A 22,139-nucleotide genomic window follows, 5' to 3' on the forward strand; every position below is an offset into this window, starting at 1 on the left:
CTGTCGATCGTTGTTAGCTGATATGTCGCGAGCGCACATTTCTCTTTTTGTGCACACTTCGTTGTTGTTGCGACTTTTCACTCGCGTTACCCAAAAATCTTGGTTTTGTTGCACTTTTTGGCAGTTACATGCCTGCACACATATTTATATATTTATGTATACCACTTGACCACTGTTGCATGCCACCGTCTCGCTGTCTCATTATCCAAGTTGTTTTCTCGTTGTTTTTGCCTGTAAAATCAACAAACTTGTTGCAACAATGCATTTGCATGTTGCAAATCTCTGCGCCTTGGTGTAGGCCAGCAAGGGGGGAGTGGCAAATATTTTTCCACTGTAATTTGTTATTTTATTGCTGCTAAGTTCGTTTACAACTATCATTTTCTACACCACAAATTTTTCACTTGAGAAAGGTAAAAATTTGGCGAAATTAAATTAAGTGGCGTGTTGTTGCTTTTCTGCGAATTGAGAACCCCGGGTGTTGTAGATTGTATGAGGCAATATATTTCGATAATTATACGTCACGTAGCGAATATTTGTGGATCTACATATTTAAATATATACTTATGAGTTGTACTTTGTTGTTGTCCTAAATATATATATATATATATATATATAGGTATATATATATATGTACGAATACTTAGTGCAGCATTATTTACTCAGAAATGGGCCTTATAGACCAGGGTACATATTTCGGCACCGAAGCTTGGATATCCTTCACAAGTAAGGAAGTTTTCATGTAAACAGTAAATTTTGATCGAGCAGCTTGTATGGTAGCTATTTGATATAGTGGTCCGACCTGAAAAATATGGGAGAAAAGGAAATTATAGCGATGCTTTTGATTGTCTTAAGCAATAATCCATGCCAAATTTATTGGAGATATCTCTTCAAATGAAAAACCGTTTCATACAAGCACTTTATTCGGATCGTTCAGTTTGTATAGCAGCTTTATTATATAGGGTTACGATATCGGCTGTTCCGCCAGATGTGCAGATAATTTATCAATTATCAATTTATTTATCTACAATATGTTATGATTCTAAATATTGTAGAACCTTAAACTAAATTAGCGGAAATATTTCAACCTCTTATCAAAAAGCTACATAAGGCAAGGTCAGACATCGTGCCTGAACTATGTGTAATGGAAGTAAGCTACTAAACTCTTTTCTGTTCATTTATAATATGAGTTCTCACCAAGTTTCTTATAGCTATAATATTAAATCATAGAGTTTCTTCAGGTTGTGACTATAAATCATAATTTTAGCTCTGTATGTGAAGACCTATCTTCATTTCTCCGCCATCTTGGAAAATTTAGGGAAAAAGTATTTTTGTGTTTTTCCCTTCTAGAATATATTCAATAGGATCCATATCCGGCTGTCAGTGATGTTTTCAGACTTCAAAACACTATTTTTATTCCAAACTTGAAAAAGGAAATAACAGTAGATTGATTTATCTGTGACATTAGCCTTAAGTAGGGGTGAGCAGTCAATGGTTTAACGTACTTTTCAAGCGACGAGATGTAAATAAATATTCTGATACGAAAAATACTTCACTAAGAAATCTCTTCCCTACTTGTATATATATATACCTATATATAATATTAGTTCTTGATAGAGCTGACCCAAGAACCGTTCATCATTTATCCTTTACCCCTTGAACTATAATATATTGAAGTCTCTTTATTATTATTTGTTGTGAGTATAGCTTCTGACCAATCGTTTTTTCAATTTCTATATCCATTGAACAAACTAAAACTTGTCTTACAGCATCAAAAATTAATATTACCTGCTGTCAATATGGGTGATCTCATGTAGAACTACAAACCGAGTGGAGATCTCAAAAAAAAAACGGTTTTGAATAACTGGTGAGATTGAGATGAACAGGATAATGGTTCTAACAGATTGAAACTCTGACAAATACCTGCTTGAGGTTTACAGTTTCGCTGTACCTACCCTTCTTTACGAATACAACTCTTCTCTTAAACTACATACATATGTATATACCTTTCTTAATATAAAACTGGCTGAGCGTTAGTAGAACTTAAGGACCAGCATAGGTTTTTAGGATAGTAAAATACTTTCGAAAAGGTGGTTTGCTCTGCCAGGAGGTTATAATGTCTCTCTTAGATAATCACCTCCTCGTATAGATGACCACTGGACAACGGAAGAACACTACTACTTCAAAACGCATCGAGAACTTAGTGGTCAAGAAGCTGTCTATGTAACACTTAGTCGTAGGTTTTACTTTCAGAGTAGACATTATCATATACTCTATAGTGACTTGATTTACTTACACTTAAGGAGTGATCCATTATGCTATGGGCGTTGTACCTAAGTTTAGCGTATATTTATCGCTTTATTTAATAACTATGTAGAATTACATATGTATACGTATGAAGCTAAAAAATGGTCTCTTAAATGCAAAAATCTCCTTTTTGTTTCCAACTTTCCATACAAACTCTTTCGCTACACCACATATGCCCCTCCTTATCTTTTTCTATGGCTGGTTTTTCTCCATAAGTTCGGCCACCAGCTCCAGGAGTATGGGAAGACTTTTATGCTCAAACGGCCCGACGGCACGTTCGAGTTGCTGACGCGACGGTCGCACATTCTCCGTGCCACTTTCCTGTGAAAACATTTCGGCCGTGTAATGAAAGCCATGCCAATGAAAGTACTCCATGATCAGCTGTTGCATCATCTTTAAACGTGGCTCCTGTCGTTGTTCTGTATCGTCTATCTCGCTAGCCGTTGGTATACTATTGCTAGCGCTCAGCTTACTTAGGTCCGGTAGTTTACGTCCGAGTAGCGTAGTTTGGCCATCATTCTTACCTTTCATCATGGCCACCATTTTAGTTTGCAACATGCAACGCACCTCCTGCAATACGCCATCCTGTTCGAATTTCGTCTTTATTGTGGCATACAACTGATTAATAGCCTCTTCCTTTGAGATATAATTTTTTGACATTTTGTGTGTCTACCGATATGCTGGTGTTGCTGCTGGTAGCCACTTTTCCGTTTAGTCTCTACTTCTTCAAACTGATTGCTGATTTTTATACCGCGGAGGTCCGAGTTGAGCTTGCGTTTTTTGTTGGATTAAAGCGTCTTCGACGATTATATTATTAAGTAGTAGAGGTGGGGAAATTAAAAAGCGTGCAAAACGAAATAAAATATAAACACTTTTGACAAGCGGCGACAAATTTCGAAGTCACACAAGAAACATTGAATTTCCATTTACGAACAATTTTCCGAATCAGTTTTTTTTATTACAAATTTTGTTTTGGTTATTTATTTCGGTTGTTCGGTAAGTATTACTTATTGAAAGGTTAAGTTTACAAGTTTTTACTAAGACAATATTTAGTTGAATGGAGTGAGGAAATTCTATATCTCAGCTAAAAAACGAATGGCGCTCCAAAAATGAACTGAAAGCGAAAAAGGAAAACTCATTGAAATCCCTGAAGACCGTCCGAGCCGAGGCTTATAACAAGTTTATGGAAAATTAATCGGATTAAGCGATGCCTATGTTGTTTCAGCGCTTATTTGGAATGCGATGTCAGTCCGTGTCAAATTTGATCAGAGGGTAAACCATTCATAAATTATAGAAATTTCCAGTGAACTCACAAAAAAAAAAAATGATTTGATGTCTAATAGAAATCATACGGCAACGGCGTGTTAAAAATTTCTTTTTTCACAATTTCGATTAAGGAATCAAAACCTTATATCAAATACAAATTAACATTAAACTAATATCAAAGATAATAGAAATTGATTATATTCTTCTCTTACAAAAGAACCACAAAGTAGATTCGTGCGAATCGAAAAATTATTCGACAGCGATGAGAAAATCTGCCAGCAACTTTTGTGTCTGACAGCTGCCAGCTGTCAAAAATTGACCGCCAACTAACATGCAAACAACTGAGAATGACACGAGGCAAGCGAAGTGAGGCGAGCAATAGAAAGCATAGAAGACGATCGTAAGAAAACGAACAAATGTATATGAATTTCTGCCAAGTTGCTGCTTAAATTGACAACAGGGAGGAATAAATGTGCCAGCTGTTGCCGATTCCCAGCAAATATAACAGCAACAATCACAACGAAAGTAAGTTGCAGCCGAAGACACGCCACACCAAAGCTAGGCAGTTGGCGTGCAACATGTGAATGAGAAAATGTGCTGATAGCGTATTAATGTAGCAACAATGCCACAATATATTGTTGTTACTATTATTGCTATTGCTATTGACAGCGCTCATTGGCGGCGGCGACCTGCAAAGACACCAACATAGCGCATATTGTCAATAGCCTCGCAAAGACGGACTTGCAACAATGTGTATAACGGCGTGTTGTTGTTGTTGCAAGGCATGCATGTGGTTGGCGGATGCATTAATATGCTTGTGTGCGTGTGTATATGTGTCGAGGTATGAACAACTTATTTAATAGCGTTGTGGCATGCAAAAAGCTCATAATCAACTATTTAAAAGGCGGCAACAACGCGCCAACTTGCGCTACAAAATAGTTGTGAGCGCCGACAAACAACTGTTAGGATATATACGAAATACATACTTGTATATGCTTGCAAGCTTACTTTTGTCGGCGTTTGTACGGCCGTTGCAACAATGTGTGTTGGTTGCGCGTAGCGAATCGCTTTGTTGCCGCTTTCATGTTGCTCTCTGCAGTTATGCTTCTCCTTCGTTTTCCTACTTATCTTCATTTCATTTAATTTTCTGCCAAATAAAGCAAAAAAAACGCAACAAAAACAATTGAATTTTATTGTTGGGTGTGTGCGCGCATTCGATTTAGTTTAGCTAAAGTGTTGTTGTTTTTGTTGCAGCTATATTGTATTTTGGATTTTCAAACAGTTATCAAATATACATATACATACATATGTATCTATACGCTTCTATGTGTGTTTATTTACATGTATTTGTCCTCATGTATGTTCTCTTTTCGCCCTCCTTATGCGGCCTATAAACGCGTTGTCACATAATTTCGCCTTAATGACCATGTCGCGCCCCAGTTTTAGTTGTTGTCTTTCCCTTGAAATTTTTTGGCAATCAATAGCTTTGATTTTATTCTTCTCTTTTGTTTTTTTGGCGACATGAAATTGAATTTCGTTCCAGTTTTCCGTTATTTATTGTCGTTAAATAACTGTTATTATATACTTATTAGAAAAGTGTTGGCAGAGCGTTTTTCTGTCTAACAAAATAACTTAGATTGCCTATTAATTATTTTTTTTCGTTTTGTGATTTAAGTAGAGAATTATTTTGTGAATTATTGAAAGCTTAATATATTTTGTGCACATGGGCTGAAAAGTGCTTAGCCTAGCAAAAAACATGAATTTTTTTTTGAATAAAAATCTGACTTAAGTTATGTATTTGTTCTAACATTTCGATAACGATTCGATGGTATAAACTTTCGGACTTAGGACTATGTTTAATTTTCTATATAAAATATGAAATATTTTATTCAAACTTTCTATTACTCCAAAGATACATATTTGATAAAGATTTTGTGAAATTTGCAAAGTAATATATTCAAAACGCGGTCATTACGATGTCATTTCCGGCAGTACCTCTGAAAAAAGGGGTTGACAGCTAAATTTCTGACAGGATCATCAAAAGTAAAAAGAAATAAATACGTTTTTGAACATAGACCATTAACTAGGTATTGGATTGGAGAATATACATATAAAGTGAAAAATGTATTGCACATTTTAGTGAAAATCTGCAGAGTAGTTCGTGAGAAATCTTGACAACCGACTTTGAAAATACAGTTTCGAAAAAAACCCGTTTGACCTCGAGCGTGCAACTTTTCAAAGCTGTATAGTCAAAACTATTACTGGTATCAACTTGAGAATTTAGGACAATATTTTAAAGATCTTATAGAATTAAATAAGATAATACAAATTTTGAAGCCTTGAGATATCAATGATATTAACTAACAAATTCATTTTTACACAACACAGTTTCAGAAATTTTCGACTTGTTTTTTTGCGTTACCGAATCCTCTAATATTTCTTAATGGAGTGTATTATTTCTGCTGGCACCGTTACGACGAAATTCAGGAAACCGGTGCTTAATCATCATCATTTATGAAAACATTATTATTCAGCAACGCTGATTTTCTATTGTATATTAGAAAACAATGTTTTATCAGATGACAAAATGCATATTTTCGATTGCAATGTCGAAGGTAGTGTCACTTTGAGAACAATAACTTGAGATCAATTGGATGGAATGTGATGAACCTTTGTCTGTTTCTAGTTAAGACTAGAACTTAAAGATAAGAATAGAGCTTTTATGTACCATATGTGGTGCAATCTCTTGATACGGGTATTAGTAAAGCTGGTTAACCTTCCAAGCTTTTTGTTACAAAACTTTAGTCTGAAGCTCAACCAGGAATCTCTCTGGACAGCTTCGAACGTCAGTCAGTTGTGGTACCTAAAACTCGTATACATTGATCATAAAGACAATCATAAATTGGCAAACCGCTTTAACCCAAACATAAAATTGTTAAAGCTGATAAAATATCTGTTTCAGCTATATCACCTGGTACACTGAAAGTACTGATAGTCGCACAGGATCAAGCTCACGAGAAGTTCATATGTTCAGTGCTAGAACGCAAAAGCACAGCCTATTCGTAATGGTAACACTGGTTTAAAATGTATAAAACAAAGCAGGTATCCACATACTCGCTTGTATAAATTTATCCGGTTAACTTTGGTGTTGCTTTTAGATATAAGTTTGTGTATCAAAAGACCATCTCGCAAAGATATCGTGCAGAGCAATGTCCATTCGAAAACAGCCACTATTGTTTAAGAAAAAAAAGCGCTTTTATCGTTGATCTAGAATGAAATTAATAACGATTGCTGACAGTTTAAATACATAAAACGAATACGTTGGACATGTTGTACTTAAAATATATGCGAAAGATCAGTGCTTCTGTTAAGGTTTGGTGTGTAATTACCGAGAGAGAGTTCTATTTAAAAAAAAAATATACATATTTTATAATTGTAGTGTCGACTTATCGTCTTGAACTGCTGTAACGAATAATGAAATCGAAATTTTGATAAAATTTATTGTTTTCCTTAAATTTCTGCATAATGTGTGATGGGTTAAATGATTAGTATATACAATTATTTCCACGATTTTGCTCTGTCTAAATGCCTTGTTCTTTAATCAATTATGATAAGTATTGAAAAAAAAAATATCTCTTAATTAAATAGTATATATGATATACAGGTTGGTTTAAAAGTTTCTGCGCTCGAAATAAAAAAAACTGTTTTTGGTACGGAATATATTTTTTTATTCAATATAATCTCCCTTACCTTCAATACACTTATTCCAAAGATCCTCCAATTGTTTCTTTTCATCCTTATAATGGCTTTCCGGAAACTCTGCAAAATACCCGTCCACGTCTGTAATAGCTGCTTCATTCGTCGAAAACGCTTTCCGCGAAAGAATTGTTTCAGTTTTCTGAAGAGATAGTAGTCGCTGGAAGCCAAATCTGGTGAATATGGTGTATGCTTAAGCAATTACTAAATACGTTGAATTTTGTCATTGTTAAAACACCTCTGAGAGCATGTACATTGTTTTGATGAAGAATGATTTTTTTGGTGCTGCAAATCAGGTCTTTTCTCATGAATTTTTTCATCCAGCTAATCCAAAAGGCTGCAATAATATTCAGAGTTGATTCTTTTACTTTTCTGCAGATAATCAATCAACAATATTCCTTTTGCATCCCAAAAAACCGATGCCATAATCTTCTTTGCTGATCTTTGTGATTTCACATACTTGGGAGCTGAAGAACCAGCTTCAGTCCACTGTAAACGTTCTTGTTTCAATTAAGGATTTTAGTGGTAGCTCCAAGTCTCATCTATGGTTACAAAACGATGCAAGAAATTGGTTTTACTCTGATTAAAATACTCCAACTTATGCTGAGAAATTTGTTTTCTATCAAGTTTTTGTTGAATTGTTAACGTTTGCGGCACTAACATTCCAAACCACTTTTTCATATGGAATTCTCCATGTAAAATGTGAAGTACGCGTTCGTCTAAGATGTCTACGGCAATAGCAATTTTACACTTAGTCAAACTTGGGTCTTCACTAACAATATTATGAACTTGCTCAATGATTTCTGGTGTGGTTACGGCTATTGTATTAAATTCACCAACCCAAAATTCAACGTGGCGTTTTGAAGTTCAAGACTACTTATCCACTTCTTAAAATTGTTTATAAATTTCCTTTGCTTTTCAACCTTTCAAAACAAAGAATCTAATCACTGCGCGATATTAAAGTTTTTCCATATTAAAAAGTACTTTCACACTTCAAATGGCTTGTAAACAAAGAAATATTGACAGAATGACTTGTAACTTTGCATGTGTTCTCAGGACAGATGTACCAACTTGAAAAAAAAAAAAATTGAAGCTTGTAGTGCTGTTTCTTGGTGAGACCAAACTAACTTTTCAACCAACTTGTTTATGTGCTTATGTATTTTTCACTCAAAGAAATTAATTATGCAAAGTCCACATCATTTTCATAAATTTTATTTTTGACCAAAATAATAAAGTTTTGAAAGCAACTGTCATCAACGCAAGCGCGTTTTCTTTTTTATACACATTATTTACATTTTAATTAAATACTAAAATTATCAAAAATGCAGAAAAGTAGTTAGAGCCACTATGTGCAGCCACATCACTATGCACACACACTTAACCATAATTACGCATACAGTTACATATCTGCAACTTAACTAGCTGCCGTCAAACAAGATTGCACAAATCAGTTGTCTGTCAGCACTGCTTAAATGAAAAGTGTTAAAAGGCTTAAGTGTGGTTGTAATATGTGTGTGTGCATGTGTTGGTGTTAAGAAATTGAAATTAATGTATGTACTCGTATGTAAATACGGTGGCCAACCCAAAAAAGTGTTGTTTTCACGCCAGCTGCCAAACGACGATTGTAATTTGACTTAATGCGATTATTCGTGGTGGAGAAAAGTTAAAAAAAAATCAACAACAACAGCAAACTTTTAAATTAATGAAAATGTATTTGTGCTTAATTTTACGGCAAGCCGTTGAACGCATTCGTTTCGGCCGATTAGTTAGCGCAACTTACTCACTCTCGAGCTGCTGAGCAAATCGGTGAGGTGTTAAGATGCTCAATGCATGTATTTAAATAATTATAGTTATAATATACAGTGCCGTTGAAACTAATAGAGTAGAGTATATGATTAATATTTCAAAAATTCTATTGGATCTGATCTATTTGTTCGGATATTGTAGCACTGTCTTGGATAATAATCTTTGCCAAATTTCGTGAAGTTTTCTTGTTAAATAAAAAAGTTTTCCAAATAAGAACTTGATTTTGATCGATGGATAAAAGAACATGTGCAAGATTTCAGATCGATATTTCCAAAACTGAGAAACTAGTTCGCGTATATACAGAAAGACACACGGGCATGGCTGATCAATTGAATATATTTTGTAAAGTCTCCGACATTTCGTTTTGGGTTTTACAAGCATTGTTGCAAACTTAGTAAACCCTGTCAGGGGTGTAGCAGTTTATAAAATTATCAATTTATGCTTAATAACTTATCTAACTGTCTTAAAGTTTACAATCTCCCTGAGAATTCGGATATAATTTATATCTACAAGTAGTAAAGCTCTCATACTAGCAGTTGTAGTTCAAGTAGCTTCTTGAACCACAGTCCGCAAATTCTCAGTCGGTTTGATACCTGTCTGCTAAATACCGAGTTCTATCATATCGACTGAAAGATCTCCGAATCTGAACTGAGTCAGTATTCTAATGAACATGGTTTTAAACATTATCACATTTCGGTTCGAAGAGAACATATGCTGCTTCATTTCAAGTTGAGTAGTGGGTTTAAATTTTGTTTCACGAAATGTTAAAGAAATATGATTTTCAAAAATCAAAAAAAAATAAATAAATGATAAGATAAAATAAAAAATAAACCTGTTACAAATTCAAGAAAGAAAACTGTTTTGCCTAAATGTTAGAATAGAATAAGTTAGAGAAAGCATAACTTTTCATCAAGATCAAAAAAGCAAGAACAAGCAGTTATCATGGTGCTAGATTTTTTAACTACACTGTCAATGCAACATATGGTTATGAGTATGTAACTAACACAATGAGAAAAAAAATAAGACATTATGTTTTAAAATATTTTATTAAAAAAATTATTGCTTATTAACTCTCGACTCCATTTATTTTGTCATCCAACCTATATTGACTTTTTGTGATGAAAACAGCACTCACGCTTTCTATGAAATCAAGCGAGCCTTCTAGCCATCAAATCTGCATTCGAATTCGAAATTAATTCGTCAGCGGGAAATTGAAAATTCAATTCGATCTGTTTTCGCGGCCTGTGACTGTTCAAGCGGATATGCGCGTAAACCACTTGCCACACATACATAAAGATTCTTAGTATGTATGTATGTTTATTAGATTTTTTATTTATTTTTAACTTCGCATTTAATTACAAAACAAATTGGTGACAGCTCAGTGAATTCGAACAAATTAGGGAAAGCCGTTGATTACTCCTAAAAGAGAGGTGTGTCATTCGAAGCAACACTGCAGCGCTTAAGTGACAAGAGGCATATTCTTTTCAAAAGCTAAAGAGGTGTGAGATTGCATTTTAAAGCTTGACAGCGCAATTGAATGCGTTGTTATATGCTTAATTAAGTAACTGGGTAATGTTAACACGTTTGTTAGAACTTTTTCGGCGGAATATGTATGAGATATGTTAGAGTAGACTACAGCTACTTCCCTTTCATAATGTGTTAGATACACTTGATCAACATCTTATAATCACATTGTGTTCTAGATATGTCTGAAAATAAGAAGACAGAGAGTTTTAGCGGAGAGGTTAGCGTGAAGATGGTGATCTTACAGTAAATCTGTGTTCAAGATGACTCGGTCCATTTTTTTTTTTGTCAAAACACCTCGACGAAATAAGTTATCACAGAGGATTTAAAAATAATTTCATTTCATACCAACTCTGCACCTATTAGAGTCTCTTGAATATATACCATAGATGATCTTTTACAAATTTTGAATGAATATCCCTTAATAGTAGTCATTTTCGTTACAGGAGTTCCTTTGCATTCCAACTAAACCGAATATTTATTGAATTTAGTCGGATAAGCATCGAGCATACGTACCATTTATTATAATCTGAATTCGAGTGTAAGAAAATGTTTTCAAAGCTCAAGAGTATTATCAACTTTCAATCGAATTTTTATAAATTTTACTCCCTGAATTCGTTAATAAGAGTATATAAAATATATAATTTTTCTTTATAGTCGACAAGTTTCCAGAGCAAAGTTGGGTTCCAGCTAATAATGCCAAAGACTCCGATATTAAACATAATTCTCGTACAAACAATATGTCTTGAAATGTTTCTTCTTTCTCGGTTATTACATCAACTGCTTTTGGTAAGTCAAAATTTTCAGCATCTATATTATTTTGAACAGAGAGAGTTAAGATTTGAAGCCTACATAACAATTAATGGATCTATGATTTCATCTTCGGTTGATTCGTCGTCGCCTATTCTAATAGTTCCTAAGTTTTAACTGCTTATATCAGTAATAAGTCATAGAATAAGAACTCGCCTAACCCATTCACTTATTAAATATTCACTGTTACTGGTATTTTAAAGTTATAATAGCTGAACCGGTAAACTTATTATTTAGTTGTCAGATCGCTGTCTTCTTGATTTTGCGTAAAAATTTCGGGTATACCGATCATTAATTATAAATCTAGGTAGTACGAGTACTACGGATAAATTAATATTCCTTTATTTTCTCAGTATTACTTATCTTGCGGAACATTACTTTTGTTATGAAAAACCGTTAAAAAACAATAAATGTATAACGTTGCCTATATTTGGGCGCATTGCTAAATAGTAATGACACCTACCTGTCGAGGAATCAAAGTCGCAAACCTAAGGCAATATATTATATTTTTGCATGTTTCTACTCATTTTCGTACATACCATATACTCAAATCTGACTCGGACGGGTCCATTTAAACTGTACGCGCATATTGAATCATTAAAAAAATGTTTCCTGAAATGGTACAATCTGCTTTACGTTTGTGCGAAGTTTGATCTTTGGGGAGTCTACTTTATTACGAATCCTAGTATTTGAGTTGTACTGTGAAGAGTGTGAAGTCATCGAAAACTTCCCTCATAAGAGTCGTCCACCTTGGTCGACATCTGTTTTCAATGATATCGGAGTGTTGGTGTTATGGGTCGACTCAACACATTTTTGTTAATGTTTTGGGTATGAAGCGTGTCAATGCTGATTCGTACGAAAAAACCTGAATCTTTAAAAAAAAAAAAAGACGTCGAGTAGAGCTCGCAAAACAGATGCTTGACAATGTAGCTAAGGACGGACTCTACATTCATGAAATACCTCAATACTAGTGACGAGAGGTGATTTTGCGAATACGACATCAAAACTGTTTAACAATCTAGCGAATGACCCTATTAAACTAAACCAAAACAATCTTCATTCGACGATCTCTGCAAAATAATGCAAGAAACCTTTAGAGTAAATTATTTAATTTGACATAAAGAAGAGAGTGTTATTTTTCAATATTTTTCAATTTTTTTTGCTTAATACAGAAAATATTTCCCTAAAAAATTATTTCTCCTAAAAAATTTTCCTATATCAGCAACCATAAAGTTTCATCAGGTTTACTGGTTATCCGCGTATTTATCAGCGTCAGCGCCAAATAGCAAAAAAATGAAAGGAGAGATAGTTAGTACATATATATTTCAATTCATACTTATACGACCACTTATATGTATGTATGTATGTATATAAAGTATGTGAGCACAGCTGAAAATTACAAAATGCAAATTTCTCGCCTACTTTAATACAAGTATCGCTTTTGTTACAGCTTGTTGGCATTTAACACGATGCGGCTACTGATTGGCTGTCTGTGATAAGTCGCTCGACCATTAAAGTAAGTATGCTAAGTAAGCGCGTGTATATAACTAGACATTTAAGCACGATGTTTTGAGCGGTTTCAATTTCACACTTCATTGTTGTTCGCAATTTTTATTTGCTTCACTTTTTTATTGTTTTTTGGTTGACTTTCGTTCATAAATTACTATACTTTTGTTTGCTACTGTATACAGCACTAGTCCATGCAACATTCCAATTATGTGCAACTGATGTGAGTGTCGTAAGTTTTGACTTAACGGCGCATTGTTTTTGTTGTATCTCTCAAATGAAGCCTCCACTTTACTTTCTCAAGCTTAGTTGTGGTTTTGTGGTCGCCTTCACTTGCTTCATCCCTTTTTGAGTTGACAACACAAGGACTTGCCACAACCCTTTTTCATGTAATTTATTTGCTTGCAAAATTGTTGCTTGCGGTTTGGGTTTTTATAACCCATATTTGTCATTGATATCGTTTGAACGTTTTGTATACATACTCGTACATACATCTTCATTCAAAGTTTTTTTATGTAAATTTTTTTGTGCTCAAAGTTTCTTACCAAAGTCTTGGCGATAGTTTTGTAAGCTTGCTTGTTCTTGCGTTAATTGCGGTGTGATCCGAAACCTCGTGTTTTGACATAATGAATGGAGAGACAAATTACACCAGTACAGATATATTTTGACTCATATACATAACTATGTCTGTGTGTTTGTATATTTGCGGTAAGCTTTGAGTGTCCCACACATGCTTTGGGGAGCGTTTGAGGCATAGCTGACAACCCTTTGTCAAGTGATGCGTGCTAAGTCGTCTTAATTGCTTAACTAACTTAGATCTTTAAGTTACCGCCGAAGAGAGTGCCCACCTATGCTTTGAATAAATTATTGTTTTGTTTATGATATAAATAATTTGGTACGAACAAAAGGTTAAACAATTTGTTTTGCATATTTATTGCCATTTGAAGTTGAGTTTAGATTTTGCAAGTATACTTCATACTATTAGTACTATATTGTAAGTATATATCCACTTTAGGAAATATATTCATGTGTCCTAATCAGAATTCCTACTAGTGGCGCCAGAAGGCCAACTTTCATAAAATGATTCCTCTTAGAAATATTTTACGTAAATATTTTAGGGCGTAACATATATTCATAAATCCCCGCCTAGTCGCCAGCAATGATGCTTTTGAGGAATACAGGGTCCTCATCTACATTGTCATATACATATCTCTTTTGCGATCTCTCCTCGACGTCGTTTTTGCAAAGAAAATGTAGGTCCTTTGGAAGGAGCATTAGCACGCCTCTTAACCAAAACAGTAACTAAAATATGTTGCGTCGATTTTTAAGATATGTTGAGATTATCTGCTATATCTCTAACGCCATCATAACAATTTTCAAGCACTTTTTTTTTACTTTTTTGATGTTATCAATATTAACAGAGGCGGATGGACGATTCGCTTGAACCAAGTTTTCGATGACTCCACTACTTTCACTAAATATTTTAAGACACTCAAATCAAGGATTCAGTAGCCGTAATTCCATTGAAAATAAAACACTTCAAACGACATATTGTGTAGTTTGTACCAATCTAGAAAAAAAAAATCAATTAGGTTCACACGCGCAGTTTTAATGAAGCAGTCCGAAACATTTTTGATCGGCTGTAAATAAGTTCCATATTTTGGAAAATTTTTCGGTGTAAATAAGTACTTATAATATCTTTAATATGATATTTCATTCCATTTGTTATGATAGTCTTCAAACATTTGGCAACTCTGTACAAGATTATCTGCGGCATAAAGTTCGCTTTTATCTTTATAATTTTATTTATAACTATGCCATTACATTATATGTGTACGTATCACTTTATAGCAATATTTTGCCATTTTAATTTTATGAAAATACTGAAAAGGTGGGCAACACTTCCTAAAACTTGTTTCAACTTCAATATTTTTGAACCATTTTAGTTTGATATCCACATTGTCGCTTTCTTTTGTTTAGACTTGAATTTTCTAATAGGTGGTAACCCTTTTCAAAAAAAATTTTTCACAGTAATATTTCATAAAGTTTTTTAGTTAAAATGTATTTAATTTTTATAAATTTAAATAAATAATTATTAAAACACGTGGCATATCTTTAAAAAAATATTTTCTGTTGTTAGCTTTCTTAAATCTTTTGGGTATGATGCCCAATATAACAATACGTTTTTCATATCACTTTCATTGCATTAAAACTGAACAGATGGCAACTATAGCTAAAAAATGTTTATAGCTTAATTATTCTTAAACCTATTTAGTGCGCAGAGATTTCTTTAACTTAAATAATAAAAATGAGTTGATTAGAGTGTACTCTGCTCTGTAGAAAAGTCACAAAATTTTATTTATTCGAAAATTTGGTAATTTTTAAACAATATGGCCATTTACCAAAATTCAAAAAAAATTTAAAAATTTCAAACTAACGTCGCCATGTTAAATAAATTTGGGAACTGAAGTAAATATAACAAGTAAGAAAGACCTTTTATGCTCTTGCAACTGGCAAGCTTGCTACTCAAAGCCGGCGTAATACTTTTAGGTGGATAAGGTTAGTTAGAATAATGATAATCATTATATGTAGCATAAGGGTCTGGGTTCGACCAATTTTACACATTTTCGGCATCAAGCTTTATTATATTCAATATTATACGTTCAGTCAATTTTGCTAAGATATCTTATTTAATTGCCGCTATATGCGATATAAAGTCAGCCGGAAGTTTGAAAATCTTTCTATTAGGTATATGATGACTAAGGGAATTATTGACCCGATTCAAGACATTTTTGACATGAAGACCTATTATTATCAGAAAATGATTCTCCCCGAGTTTCTATAATATATCTCACAGATTGACAGATATTTACGATAAAAAGTTCGCAATTGGAATTGTGGTCAAGATATTGGTTTTCTGGGGGCTTGAATAGTTTTGGTTCGATTTAGACAATTTTTGGTTATAAAGGGCACATCTCATGGGCTCTAGTCGCGCAAAGTATTATATGAAAATCTTCATGGGTGCTTAAATTGTGTACTGGAAAATGTAAGAATCATATGGAATTTAAAATTGGGTTACATGGGAAGTAGGCGTGGGTTTCGTCTGACTTCGCTCATTTTTGCAACGTAAATGTAGGAATGTCAGGGTAATATTACCTACCGAATTCGGTTGAAAATTATCAAGTTGATCCCGAGATATGGGGTTGTACCTTTACGTGGGCGTTGCACATTGTTCAAAATTAATAACGGTGCATCTAAAGCCATTGCGTGCCATCTCGGCTGTAAAATTGTATGCCCTGGCGGTTTTATTTATAGATTTATCACCTTTTTAGTAGCTTTTAACAAAACCGTTAAATGTGAAGTGAACGGAATTATGAACCGAATGCACGCATTATTACAGGGTGAGCAAGAATATCAAAAAATTTACCTTTAGCGAATTTAGTTATTATAGCTTGAAAGGTTTAGAAAATATGTACATTATACTTATTAGTGGGTGGGCCACGCCTACTTTTATCAGTTTCTAACCACAGATATCGCTCACTACTGTAATCCTCTGCACCAAATTACAGTTTTGTATCTAAATTTGGAGCTTAGTTATGACAATTTATAATTTTTTGATTATTCGCGTTTTGTGGGTGTGCCGGTGGTAAGATTACGCCCATCTGCAATACCGATCCCACCTGGCTATCAGGGAACATATGTATAGTTTCATGAAAATATCTAAATTTTTACTTAAGTTATCGCTCCCACGGACAGACGGATGGACAGACAGTCACTTGGATTTCAATTCTTCTCGTCATCATCATTATACTCTGTAGCAACATGTTGCAAGAGCATACAATTTCTCGGCGATTATTTTTTATAGGGTTGAAGGATATTATAGCTTCGGTGCAGGCGAAGTTTACGTTTGTTGTTGTTATTAGTATTATTTTATATATACTGTTTTAGATCTTGAATAATTAATCCCTCTACTTAAGTTTTGCTTTATCTCTCACAACATCATTATCATCGTAATTTTTCCCCGTTATAACATTAATAAATGAAATTATCATCTCGCGCATGAAAAACCCCAAATTCTATATTTGTTTATTTGTGTGCCTCTGTTCGTCTGGGAATTGAGTAATTGCGAAATTAATGTCGACTGCGCAGTGTGCTGCACATAAAATTATCATTGCATATTAATTTTCGCATACATTCACCTTGCACACGCACACGCATACACATAACCGAATCCATACATATGAATAAAGCCATGAAACAACTTCGATTAGTTGCTCTCACCGCCGCTTTACGAACATAACGGTGCATTCCGCCACTCGCTTTTGCTTTAAGAAGATATCAACTGAATGCCTATTGAATTGCGTACGCCGTTTCATAGCGACGTAGCGCGCCATTTTGATTTATGTTTGTGTGTGTTTTATCAATGACCTGTAACCCACGCAAATCATACATAAAATGTGCATAAATTCTTGTTGCTGCTTGCGAAAACACACATCCACATACATATGTAAGTTTACCGTTACTTTGCGAGTAGTGGACAAGAAAATTGCTGCCGCCTTTTAGGCGTACGAGCCATAAAGCGCAAAAACCAATACTCAAACTTTAGTACATACCGTTATACGGGCATGCACGTTCGCCAACAAAACCGGCAACTCAATATTATGCTTGCTCCATTAGTTTTTGTTGTTGTTTATGAGTTTGTTATGATTTTCCGGTCGTGTGTGTGTGTGTGTGTTTGCGTCATACCAATTGAGTGGGGGCAGAGTGATTGGCTCGGCTACTTTGCGAACTGATTGGAGTCTATGTTGTAGTCATTTCAACTTTAACGAGTGTTCCGCTGTGTGTGTGTCCACTATGTACATTACCATGTGTGGGTGTGTGTGTTGGTGTTAGTTTGTGCTACCACCGCAAGTCCGTTAAGGTAGTCGTTGATGGCTTAGAAGTGTTGCGTTTCGATCTTTAGCATTTAACATATACATATGTATACAAGTAGGAGTATATATTTATATATATAATTTTATGTGTATATAAAGTCTTACAAGCTGTTGCTGTCACATTGGCAAATATTTGATTTTCCTGAATTATTAACAAAATGCTAATTTCTGCTAAATGTGATTGGTATTAGTAGCACACAAAAGCACACATTGACAGAAAAACACACGCATATATACGTACATTCATGTTAGCAGACAGTTCAGGCTTGCGGCTAATTAAGATGAAAGCCCTCAGGTGCAATGAACGTACGAGCGCTGTACTTCTACATATTTATTTGTTATTGCCAACACCAACACACCGACATTGTAAAATACACCTGTGTGTATGTGCTTGCCATTTAACGTCTTCGCTTCGTCTCTTATGACCCATTTCGTAAATGCAAATGAACTATTGAGTCAGTTCAATCGCTGCTGAAATTCAATTTGCTGCTTCATTTCAGCTAAGTTCAAGCGAAGAGTTACGAATACCTAACTAACCTTTGGTGGCGCCACAAAGAGGTCGATAACACACACATATACACACAAGCCTTAGATGCAATGCAGCATTTCCCTAAAAGTCTGTCGAACGCACTTGAGGTTCAGATGATAGGTCACTTAGAGAGCAAACAGTAACAGCAACAACAACAACAACACATGGAACAATAACAACAAGAAAACACATAAACTTCGGTTGCAACAATGCTTTCATACCTTTCACGGATAAAATATTTTCCATACAAAAATTTAATTCTGTTCGGTCAGCTATATGCTATAGTAGTCCGATTTAAAATTAATTTTCGGAGATTCTACCGTTGTCTTGGATAATAATTTATGCCAAATTTCTTGAAGATAACTTGTCAGATAAAAAAGTTCTCCATACAAGGACTTGAGTTGGATCGTTCAGTTTGTATGACAGCTATATGCTATAGTAGTCCGATAGCAGCAGTACCGACTACAAAGCAGCTTCTTAGAGAGAAAAGGACGTTTTTCAAAATTTCAGATCGTTATCTCAAAAACTGGGGGCGTATAAACAGGCAGACGGACAGACAGCTTGACAATCGACTCGGCTCGTCACGATAGTCTGTATATATAAATATATATTTTTTTTAGAGAGTCTCCGAAGTTTTCTTCTGGATGTTGCAAACTTTGTGGCAAACTTAATATACCCTGTTCAGGGTATAATAACAACAACAATATAAAAGGCAAAAATCGCATTCGAGTGCAATGACTGTTGCCGCAAGCCTACCATAGAAACTTCTTCAACTATACATAAACCATGCAACATACGCTTACACACACACATACGTATATGGATACTCACAAGCACGCCTAGGCCGCTAGCTTAGCAGCACAGTTGCACTAAAACGGGTCGAGTGATTGCCGAAAATGGCAAGAGGCCGAATAGACCAGAGCAATATCAACCTGCCAAGCACATGAGTGCCACACAAAAACAGACATACAACAGAACAACAACACATCCTACAATACAGCAGCACAACCAACAATTCATATATACATATGGATGTATGTGCTAGCGACCATATAAAGTATTTGCCACATAAACTAGGCGACTAAAGAATTGCGGAACGTTGCAATTAGAGGCACGCGCCAAATGCAGGAAACCTCGACTTACCAAGCGACAGCAGCAACACCAACAGCAGCTTGGCTGTGGCTCTAACACAGGCTCTGGTTCTGCCTAATAAGGTGCGCGGTGCAATGTGGATGGTATTTCCTTAGATTCCACAAAACCAATTAGATAAATGAGCACTGTATTTATAATAAGAGAGAGAGAGCGAGAGGGTCAGGGACTATGCATATGAGAGTAAAATCTTTGAGAGCGGCGAGCGCTAGTCAGTGTTGCATTTCGCTTTCCAATGCAAGCACTCGTGTAGATGGTATGTTTGTTTGGCATTTTCGCTGAGATACAGGTAGGTCTGAGTAATTTTGAGTATTGTTGATAAGAAAGCCGGCAATACGAAGTGCTAATTGCAACATTTACGTCGGATGGTCATAAAATTGAAAGGAAGTGCATTATAATAAACTCGGATATTGATATAATGCTATGCTGTTTGTGAGAAAAAAATTCATGTAGAATAATAGCTAAAGTAATAAAAATCTAAAGCAAATATGTACATGCATACTTATGTATGTACATTTTTACACTATGAAACTGAACTGGGTTATAAGTTATGACTCATAACTGTGTGAGAATCGAAATAAAAAATTTAGGAAAATACTATATGTTGGATTGACCCTGCATTGTCCGTCGCATTCTTGGTAGGCTCAGAATATGTGGCACCGTCCCCCAAAATATAGACACATTTTTAATCTATAACATATCGACGATAGCCATATTTGCACTTTATAAATAAGTTGTCAAGAAATTAGCGAGGGTAATACCCATCTTATAATACCGTCTCCTGTTTTTGTTCTTTTCGAGAATAAGTAATTGTATCTGCAAAAGAAAAGAAAAAGAAAAATCAAACACAGATAATTTATTATGTTTCTAATGACAATATTGGTGGTGCCAGAAGTCAAAAGCCCTCAAATTCTATATGAATTGTTCACTGTTTTGTATGGTCGAATAAAAATCGATACTTGACTTATAGATTAAAATGTCATAGGAGACTATATTCCTATTCATGTTACTATTTTTAGAAAATAATCAAATAATCAAAGACATAAATACGACTTTATAATGTTATTGTCATTTTTAAATAAGTCTATTGCTATTTATTGCAGACAATCTTTGCCCACCAACTCACTGGCATTTTCGCCTACGTTAACTCATAGGTTCTATAGGCTTAAACTTCTACCTCTGTGCTGTATTTTAGTTTGAATTGTATGCGCCTGACAAATAGATCTAGCGGACTAATATTATACCATTTTGTGTCAGATTCTGTGGTCCAAACTGTCATTTGACTCTTGAAGTTATTTAACAAATCTGAAGATCCACAAATATTGCTTTGATCTATCAGTTTTCACTTGCAATATTCTTTGAAAATATTATGTTTATAATGAAAATGTTTCTAAAGTTTCCTTCCAATAGGTAGGTGCCTCATCTCCGTTACTCTCTTCTCTACTTCTAACGAAATGTTTCCAAGGTGTTTTCGACTTTTTATAAGCTGCCGAACATAGTGCGCTTTGGTATATTATTTTTATAAATTAGAACTAACTAACAGCAGCTTGAGCTCTGGTAAAACCAGTCGAATTCGGTCAGATAATCCCGCTTCAACTATCGACTCTCAAAATGCTAATTATATTATATCATCCGACGATGTTTTCTCTTACTCCACTACTACATGGTTCACCGGATTTTCTCTATTTTCTATTTAATTACCACTTTAACCTTAACGTTTTATCACTTTTTATAGCGCTCACCTCAAGTAATAACAAGATTTTTATTGTCGAGTTGAAATTTCCATATTTAAATTGACTCATCGGTAATAACAACAACGCTTTAGCTCTCAATTAGCAGTGTTTATATGCAATTTTAAGCCATACGCTTATACAAACATACATACATAATCTAGCGACCATTCCTTCTTGTGTGTGTACTATATCATCGTTATTTGTTTACATTCGCAAACTATTATATCTTTTGCTCCTTTTTTCTTCGTTGTTTGTTGCTTTGGAAATCAGCTGCGAGACGCCAGCGAACAGAACAAAAACAAATAGCGCAAGACTGGAATTTCTAGCAGTTCGAGCAGTTCTGCCTGCTGCTCTGGCAAAATCAAAACATTCATTTCCGCGAGAGAGAGAGAGATAGAAGAAGAGTGTTAAGATATTTATTATTTATTTATATTTTTGTTTTCGTATTTTATTTCTTGCAGATAAGCCTGAATACGTTCCACAAGCAAGTTCATCAGTGGTATTGACAGTTGAACCGAGATTATACGGCCACTCCAGCGTTGTGCTTGGTCCACTTGCTGAGATTAGCCGCGCATAAATATGTACGTACATATTTACATGTGACTATGTAACTGTCAGAGCGGAAGTTGCCGCCACTTCGCTCAGCAATGGAGTTGTGCATTCGCTTTATCTGCTGCCACTCCAATTGCTCTCACGCGTTTGCTGCGCGCGCTTGTATGCGTGTGTGTGTTTGTTTACTGTGCGTTGCATTTCCGTCGGCCGCCCATTGTAACATTAGGCTTCGTGCTCGTGCAATCGCACTTCCTCGACAACTTGAACACC

At 34.9% G+C, this 22,139-nt stretch overlaps 1 protein-coding gene across 1 annotated transcript; it reads right to left on the reverse strand.

The window, feature by feature from the left end:
- Nucleotides 1-2,331: 2,331 nt before the first annotated feature.
- Nucleotides 2,332-3,263, reverse strand: LOC106627845 (uncharacterized). Its single transcript, XM_014248128.3, has one exon. It carries the CDS (start codon nucleotides 2,962-2,964, stop codon nucleotides 2,497-2,499), a length of 468 nt encoding a protein of 155 aa, XP_014103603.2. The 5' UTR covers nucleotides 2,965-3,263; the 3' UTR covers nucleotides 2,332-2,496.
- Between the last annotated feature and the right edge of the window lie 18,876 nt (nucleotides 3,264-22,139).

This window comes from Bactrocera oleae, chromosome 4 (genome assembly GCF_042242935.1).
Source record: "Bactrocera oleae isolate idBacOlea1 chromosome 4, idBacOlea1, whole genome shotgun sequence".
Taxonomy (NCBI): Eukaryota; Metazoa; Arthropoda; class Insecta; order Diptera; family Tephritidae; genus Bactrocera; species Bactrocera oleae.